General features: G+C 46.2%; 1 protein-coding gene across 12 annotated transcripts in view; it reads right to left on the reverse strand.

Annotated features, from left to right (window-relative positions):
- Nucleotides 1–9,187, reverse strand: part of TCF7L2 (transcription factor 7 like 2) — a 217,233-nt gene that overhangs the window by 33,686 nt on the left and 174,360 nt on the right. For 2 of the 12 annotated variants that reach the window (XM_027766072.1, XM_014593400.2), the window contains exon 1: nucleotides 6,122–6,259. The exons of 9 other annotated variants lie outside the window; for them this stretch is intronic. In XM_027766072.1, the coding sequence (XP_027621873.1) occupies nucleotides 6,122–6,244 (123 nt within the window). In that variant the 5' untranslated portion in view covers nucleotides 6,245–6,259. Of the gene's footprint in view, nucleotides 1–6,121; nucleotides 6,260–7,249; nucleotides 7,304–9,187 lie in introns of those variants that run through there. One more of the 12 variants, XM_014593401.2, reaches the window with a different exon arrangement.

The following is a 9,187-nucleotide window of genomic DNA, read 5'->3' on the forward strand; positions in this document are numbered from 1 at the left end:
AGTTACTGTGCTTCACCCTTTGAGAATACAATGAAAATTATGACCCTCTGAGCCACAAAAACATTCACAAGATACTACATCCATTATCAAAACTGTTATACAACCTCACTTGCCCATTAGACTTGAAACCCACGTGTGGGCGGTTATAACCACTCCTCTAGGTGATCTGAGAGTAAGCGAGGGACTGGCCAACTGCTAGGCCCAGCATCCTACCCTCACCATCAGCACAGCTCAGAGCTGCTGCCATCGAGTGGAGCCTTGGCTGTGTGCCAGCTTCTGTGCCGAGTGTGCGACACACTTTATTCTAGTAAATCCTCATAACCAACCTAGGAAGTCGCCAGCATGTGTTATTAGTTCCACACAGTAGGTGAAAGTTTTTTTTTTTTGCTCACATGCCTTGGAAGAATGGTGTTTCCAAGCCCTGCAGCCTCACCTGCCTGCCTCCACTACCCACTCATGCCTGCGGCTGCCTCGTGAGATCTGCAGCGACTCACATTACTAGGATGGAGTTGACCATCCTGCCGACGGAGTGGGAGCACCCAATGAGACTGGCCCAGGCCAACCTTCCCAATAGGAGATAGAGGCTTCAGGACTCACAGTGGGAACCAGTCCTCAAAAAGCCTCACAGCCACCGAAATTAGCACAGCAAATGACACCCTTTGCTCACCCCTACCCCACGCCTCACTGCCACCGAAATTAGCACAACAAATGACACCCTTTGCTCACCCCTACCCCACAAACCGCAAATGAGGAGCAGTTCAGGGCGCCCTGCCTCAGTCAGCCTACATTTGTAACCGCACACTAATATTTCTAGACGGGATTTTACAGCATTTAGTTGATTATAGGAGGGAGTTGGAGGTGGAAGGCAAAGACATTTTATAAGATGTTTCTGCTTCTCAAATACAAACACGTAGTATCAGGGCCCAGTAGGACTCTGGTGATAAAAACACTACATGTGCTCAGTTCCAGGCTGACAAGAAACTGAAGGGAAAGCTAAAACCAAACCCAATAGATGAAGTGAACAGTATCTATTTAAAAGGAAGCACAATCTTCATCTGACTTTAAATCATTAGAGCTTTATGGTTTCTACCTGAAGACATCGCTATTTTCCAAAGCAAAGCCTTTCCCTGTTCTGTTCATTAAGCTGTATAGGTTTTGAGCACTGAATAGTTAAATTATAAAGAAAAGGTCTTTTAAACAGCCCTCAAAGCACACAAAGCCTTTCCCCCAGAAGTATTCATCAAACTACAGTGGGGAGGGGGAGAGTGGGAGGGATGCCCCTGTGGCTGACCTTTGACCCCTCAAGAACCCTTAAGCCCAGTGTTCCACAACGTGACCATGCCACCCTCATCGCCAAGCGCCCACACACTCGTCCTCATAACTTGGCAAGTGAAAGATTGATGAAGGCCCTTCTGGATCCTTCTGCTAGCCTCCCTCTAGCTCAGCCCCTCCACCTTCTGTATCTGTGGTCAACCTAAAGGGAATGAAAGCTTGCCATTCAACTCCACAACCTATTAATCACCAGACATTGAAAACAAATAAGAGCCATGCTAGCCCTGGTCTCCCCTTCGGCCCTCCTCTTCAATACTCCCCTTTTGCTCTCTCTTTCTGCAGAAGAAAAATGGGGCCAGAGAGTGCCTTTAGGAGCCCGGCACAATAAAACAAAAGCAACACAGAGGAGCATTTGTCCGCCTGTGTGCGTGTGGATGGTCTTCACTAGCCTGAAATGACCAGCCCCCCAGGGGCTGAAGTCGGCATGAGGAAGGGACATCATTCACTACAGGTTTACATAAAACATGGGTTTACAGTTCATCTCCATGCATTTTTCCAGATGCCATTTACTACGGCTGCACGGAGGCCAATGGCGACTAGTAAAACGTTAATAGATGTTTCACGTCACTGGAGCCACAGAGAGTTGGTGAAGGGGAGGGGTTGGGGTGAAATAAAGGAGAGGCTGTTTCTTATTCATCGACAACCTTTTGGAGACTCAACTAGTCCCATTTTTTTCAAACTATAAACCAGAGCGTGGAGGGATGGTCAGCCAAAGGACCCTCCTACGCCAATAACCAAATACCCAAACAATTAACACCTACTTCAGCTACAGGAGTGATCACCGAAACACACAGAGCAGCCTGGATCCAGGCCTGCACCATGGTCCCATCTTAGTTACGGGGTGAACATCTTTGCTTTTGTACCTTGCCAGCCACTTCCATATACGAGAGAAAGGGGAGCAAGTGGATTCCTTTTTCTGGCCTCTAAAGGGCTTCTTCAGGACACCTGACCCTGTCCCTCACCCCTTGCAGTGAGCCAGGACCCATCTAGCTCAGTGGCCAGGGGTCCGTCCATAGTTCAATATTGGGCCTTTCTGTAGAAGGCCTTCCTCCCAGCTAATGGTGCACCGTTTCCTGGGACAAGACTTCTATTGATAACTATAGTCCAATTGTTGAAGACAATAAATAAAAGAGAGAAGGTTTCACAGGCAAGAGAGAAGAGATCTACCTGTGCGATGCAGAAAAGCAATGCCCACCTTCTGCTGCTACAGCAACCGGCCAGCACCACGGGGATGGGCTGCTGCGGGCGCACCTGCAAGGCTGCCAGGCCAGAGCATACACAACCCTGAGAGCCCAGCCTGGGGGGTACTACTTCGACTTACTTGTTTTGCAAACTATCAATGGATGTTCCCACCCCCCCCCCCAGCCTCCCTCTCTCCGTCTCTGGAATTAAATCCATTTACACAGCAAGGAAAAAAAAAAGAGAAGATTCTTCCTGCTGTCTGTGAAATTCTGCCGACTCATAGTTTCTCATGGACTCGCACAGGCATTAAAATTCTTGAAGGGAAATGACTGAACAGGGCAGGCAGGGAGGGGATAAATGGGCAGTCGATTTGCATCCACCTTCTCACATGCACACCCACATACACAGGACTAACTCAAACCATCTTCCGCCCGTCCATGGTCTTTACTGGGGGGAGGGCCCCTCCTGTAATATGTCACCACCTAGCCGCTAACTCACCCAAGAGAAGCACCCAAGAGAACTCCAGGCCTTGAGAGTCTAGAGGGCTCTTACCAATCTTTGTCCCCCCAAAAGGAGGAGGGCAGGGGTGGGTGTGAGGCTGGAGGGGTGGGGTAGGGGTGTGGGCACAGGAAGGGGAGCATTCAGACCTACAAAATAAAGATGTGCCCCAGCTGCTGGCTTTGTGAGAACGGCAGCCAAGGCCCGACCCAGCAAAGCTGTGCTTTCACAGGCTCTCGAACGATTACTTCCAGTTAAGTTCATTAAACATAATTTATTTCCACTCATTCTCATTTATTTTCCAATAAAAAGAAAGCATCCCATTGTGCCTCCCCCAACTAACCTTTAAAACACTGCAAGCTTAAGTCAGAGCGGCCCGGTATTGGCTCGCGGCTGACCAGCAAGTTCCCAGCTTTTCTTCCTGCCTGCCTGGCTTCAGAAGCATGCCACAGCGTGGTGGAACTCTCAACTGGAGGTCGGTGAGGGGGGCCACAGGCACAAGTCGGTCCTCTGTCTTCGTCCTCCAACAGGTCCCAGAGAAGAACCAGCCACTTTCCCCCTAAGTTATATATTTCCCAAGAATTTGCAACCTCCACCCTCCTGCCCGACATTTCTCTACTGCCTGAATATTGAATGATTAGCCTTAGCTTAATCAATCTTATTAAGTGTCTAAATTTGCAGACAATGTTTGGGAATTGGGTAAGAGGGTACAGCTGTTTCTAAGAGAGCTGCTCTCCAAAAGTGAGGCGGGAATAAATCTAACCTATTCCAAATGAAGAAATCCAAAAGCTCCAATGCAAAACAACTTTTACAAAATAATAATGATTTCCAGGCCACTGCTCCCTGCCCCTGTCCCCCTACACAACAACCCCCAATCTAGGGATTCCTAAATACAAGGGAAAGGAAATGGCCAATTTTGATCCGGGATACATTTTAAGTATGTAATGGCAACTACATCCTGGGGCGCTCAAGAAAGAAGCACTGAACAAAATCGATACCTTTCTAATTTGTCTACCAGGAGCAGCGGCGTAACCATGTCTTTTGTTTTCTTGTCCACCCTGTGCCTAATTCTTGAATCTTAGTCTGTATTTGAAAAGTCATGCCTGTGCTATAGAGTCTGATAAAAGCTCAAGAAATAACGGTTTCCTTTGGAGGCCAGGTAAACTTTCGCCTTAGATAAGAGCAAGTAAACTGAGAGGCCAGTTTCACGTGGCCCAACAAACTCAAAGGTCCAAGCCCAGGGATTCAGCAAGAATTCAGCAAAGACCGAAAGGAAGACAACACAAAGGAGAAGGGCAGCGCTCCACTCGGTTCCGCCCGCCTGTTACCCACAACATGGCAGTCCTGCAGCGGGCATCGACAGCCGCAGTCAATGACACACATGAAAAAGGCCCAGGGTCTCCACGGGGCCAGGAGGGTGACACAGGACTGCTGCTCCCTCTGATGGCACGTTGGGAAGTTGAAGGGAACAGGGACTGAGGCAAAGTTCAATTTTGGAAAAGTTCTCAAATGTGTGCAGAAGTATGTAATTTGGAGGGTATGTCAGGATTTCATCACATTCCAAAATATTGCAGAGGGAAAGAATGCCATTACAGAGCTCAGCCAGGCCCCCCACCAACCCCAAACCACACGGGGGAGGTTTCCCTAAGAATACAAGGTTACAGGCTCCGTTGGTTCCAGAAAATGCCGACGCAGCAGCCTGTTGTGACGATACAAAGATCATAATATCTGTATCATTGGAGTCGGGAATTTACCCTTTCAAAGCAACTCCCTTCTCATCAGACTTCAGAATGGAGTTTACCCTGGCCGAAGCAGCAGGACTGCTGTTAAGTAACCCAAGTAATTTGACCACACAAGGGTCTGGAACCCTTTGGGAGCCTCAACACGAAAGACTATGCTGGGTGTGAAATCGGCAGCAACACAACTTACACATCAGCTGCACCAGTCCATATTCTCTCCCCACCATTCTTGACGGTTCAGTTTTAGGTGAAACTATAAAGTTGCACACGACTGGAAAAGAAAACCAAAACGGACTGACACCTGCCGTTCCTTCTCAACTAGAGAACTCTCTACCACTTTGTGCTTTAATATGACATACAGTCTACCAAGTCAGGATTTTTGAAAGTATAAGGGTTTCTACAGTCTATCGTGTATTTCACTCCCTCTGGCCCAAACATTGCACCTAAACGCTGACTGACCACTGCAAATGTTTCCGTTCAGCTGCTCAGCAATGCTAAAAAGTAATGAAAGAAAAGATCATTAAGGAGTCAAGAGAATGTCCTTACAGTGTGTAGGAGAAGATCTGACTCAAGGATCGAACAGAAGATACCAACTACTGAACAGAGCAGAATGTAGCCTAAGCCCCACATCTGTCCTGTAAGCGGGCCTTCTTCCCCACCGTGAACAGCACAATAAGCTGTCATGGTTCTCTTGCTCGGGTTTCCAAAACAGTAAGTTATATTAAGTTTAGAAAATACATATTAAGTTTAGAAAATATAAACACGGTAAGACCACAGCCCTAAAAGGCCCACATCTAAATTTGGAAGCTGAAAATAATACAACGAAAGACAGAGCCACAGGAAGTTAGTATAAATATGAAACCCAAACACACAGTTTATACAAGCCTTGCTACTGTAAAAACCCTATTGCTCAAGACTGTCTCCAGCTTCGAAAGGAGCCTCCTCCAGGAGGCAATATCTTTTCTCCTGCTTTCTCTTCCACAGAGCCCACCCTTGTGGGGAAAGAAAAAATTATTTCCAGTTCATCGGTACTTAGGGAGCAGAGCCGGGTGGTATTGCCGGGAGAACTATAAGGATCGTGATGAAAGTCGGACTTTCTCTCCTCCCCATCTTTTTTTTAACCCTTCCCCCTCCTCCCCACAAAACTGCTGTAAAAAGTACATAGAGGAAGGCACAGCTTGAAAGGCCCATCTTGTTTCCTTCTCACCAAGTGAATTTAAATAATAATAATAATAATAATAATAATAAGCAGCACAGGTTTAATGGTCAAGACCTTAAGCACAGACATGGACATGAACACACACACACGCACACACACTCACATACACATACATGCATGCATACATACACACACACACCCCACTACTCACCCAGCAATTCAAATTGAGGTGCCAACTGCCCAACTGCTGGAAGAGAGAGACCCCCGAGGCCACCGTGCCTCCCTTACCACTCAAATCTTCCATTCCCACTAAAATTGTATCCCTAGGGTACATAATAGCTTTGGCTTTTCTTCTCTCTACCTCTAAAAAAAACTTTCTCTGTACCTTCAAAATGGGACTGGGCCAGCTTTTTTCTTCCTCTCTGGCTGCTTTTCTCACTTTTCTTTTTCCTCCCAGTTCCCCCTCCCTTTATACCTTTCACTTAAAGAGCTGAAAAACAGCATCTTAAAAGATGGAGATGGCCCCAGATGTCTGGCCTGGTATACTCAAAATGCTCAAAGTTCTCACTCATATTGCCTATAATTATTTTGTTACTTCTCTGTCTGCAGGCACATCCCTTAAATTTTTTTAAGAAGATTTAAATGCATAATCTAGTTCAACTAGTTGCAGTTTAATTTGATTTCAATTAAAAACAAAACAAAACAAAAAACTCCCTCTAGTTTGTGATCTTTACCATGCCAGAATCCATGAAGGAAGGGGGAAGGCCCATTTCCCCAGCCAGTTCAGGGCACCTACAGTCCCCCTCCCTCACCCGTTACCTTGGGCAGTGGGGACAGAGCTACCGCTAAGAGTAGCAAAGAAATTACGGTCAGCCATGAGGGAAAATGATCAACCGAAGGCAGTAGGCAGGCACTTTATCTGCAAGATTGTCAAATCCCTCAAAACAAATTTCTTAGGGAGAGGGCTGCGATGGGAGAGGGGAGGGAGGAGGAAAGTACATTTTCTTGTCACAGTGACACGGAAGTGACACTTTGCAGGGCCTTGCCTGCCAGGCGTACACACCCTCTCTTCCTTCCAGGGTACTGGCTGTGCCTGCAAGATTTTTCAACTGACCTCTCTGGAAGCAGAAGAAACTAGGCTCCCTGTGTTCACTGGCATTCCAATAGACAGAAAGCTGATAGACAGGAAGCTAACTTGCTGTTTTCACTATTGAGTTTTGTGAGCTTTGGGGAGAGAGAGAGAGGGAGAGGAGGAGGGAGAGGGGAGAAGGGGAAGAAAGAGAGAGAGAGAAGAAAAGGGATGCAAAGACTATCACACAATTCCACAAACCCGACTTACTTTTCCTGGAGCTCTCATAGGATCCAGGGCCGGGTACATTTGTGTGGGTTTAACTTAATTTGAGTTGAGACACTCAGACATCACAGGCCTGAAGTCATCCTCTTTTACATGAAGGAGGGGAGTGCAGGAGGGTGATGCTTAAGGAGGGGTTAAAGACAGCAGAGCAAAAAGTTGCAGAGAGCGAGAAACTCATCCACAACACCTCTCCAGTCCTTTCCCGCCCAAGTGTTAAATCATTTTGCCCTCTTCAAAAGCAGATACACAACTCTAGTCTGCATGCAGGTTTAAAAAAACAAAAACAAACAAAAATCAAAAAACAAAAACAAACAAAACAAAACACCTGCTGCCACATTGGGATCTTGGACCTGCCCAGCTTTGAAGCAAGACCAGTGGTAAAGATTTGATTTCTTCTGGCAGCAGGACACCTTAACATAGAGATGCTTTTCATTTACTGAACCCAGTGCCTGGCTGTTCATCCCCAAACCCACCAGATTGTTTTCATGATGTAGGTCTTCAAGCAACCTGTTAATACACAAGGCAAGTTAATAACCCTCATCCCCTCCCCCCTCTCCGCCGGTGTCCCCCCCTTCAAAAAAAAAAATCAATAAAAACAAGGGCTGGAAGGGCTTAAAGGTAACAAAAAGTAGAAATTCTTCGTTTTCTTCTTTTTTAAAAATACTGCTCCATGGCCCCTCTTTCTGGACTTATCTGGCCTTCCTGTGTAAGTGTCAGGCAGCAATCTTTAAGGCCCTTAATACCAAAACAAAACCCTGCCATTTCCCTTTACATGGCGATAACAAAAGCAATGAGCCTCCAGTTTGACAAGTAAAAAGCCCCAACCACACAGCACCCTAATTGCCTTCCCTCCCTCCATTCAGGCGGACCACCACCCTCCTGGCAGCTGCCTTTGTCACGCGCGCAATTTCTTAAGTAAACTGCAAGTTCTCCTGCCGCTGATGGACAGCTCCCAATCATTCAGCAACAATAACTTAGAAAGGGCTGCAAACAGGATGGGCAACTTTGACTAGGAATTTATTTTCTGGCTTCTTCAAAAGACAAGGAAAATGGAAACAGCAAGAAGAGCCAACACATTCCAGACAGACCTCCTCCTTAAAAAGCAAAGGGAAATCTCCTGAATTTCTTCAAACTAAAAACTACTCCAAAGAAACTCCTTCCTATGGATATGTGCTGTCCCATTGCACAGTTCGGATTCGTCCCAGGAGCGCCTCAATTTGTCAGAAGTACACCCACGCTTAGAAAACCGCCATATAAAAAGAAAAGGAATCAAACGAGATCGAGAGCTGCAAAGTTCTGCAGGATAAAATTTTAAAAATAAAAAAAAAAGCAACACAAATAAATATTCGAGATCTTTTTTTTTTTCTTTTTAGCATACTCCTACAATCCTGTGGAGGACAGGAGGCAGGAGGAACTGTCCATTTACATCCCACGGTCTTGGTCCTGGTTCTTGTCCTCGCTCCCATCTCATCAGCAAAGTTTTGTTTTGTTGTTTTAAATAAAGAGGTTTGAGATGGGAGGAAGGAGAAATGGGTCTTGGAGGAAGACATACATATGAAAAGTAGAAAAATATGGATTCTTCCAAAAATATTTGGAGTCGAAGAGGAGGGGAGTGAGGAGGGTGGAGCATTTGTGACTTTAACTTAGTGGGCAAAAAGACACAGCCCCGGCACATACCCACTTCCAAATTTAAAAGATAATAATAAAGCCTGTTTCCACCGTCATGGGCTTAAAGTTCGGAATAAAAAAGATACTGTCAATTTCTTTTTTCGTTTTTTTTTTTCCTCCTTCCTAAGGGAGGTTTTAAAAAAAAAAAAAATCTACTCCATCTCTCGCACACCTTACCAGTCAAAGCGCATCAATCTTAAAGTTACTGCAAAGTGACAGCGAGCATGCAACCGCACTGGGCGAGCGCGGCAGGGC

The sequence above is a fragment of the Tupaia chinensis genome, unplaced genomic scaffold (genome assembly GCF_000334495.1).
Source record: "Tupaia chinensis unplaced genomic scaffold, TupChi_1.0 Scaffold140534_1, whole genome shotgun sequence".
NCBI lineage: Eukaryota > Metazoa > Chordata > Mammalia > Scandentia > Tupaiidae > Tupaia > Tupaia belangeri.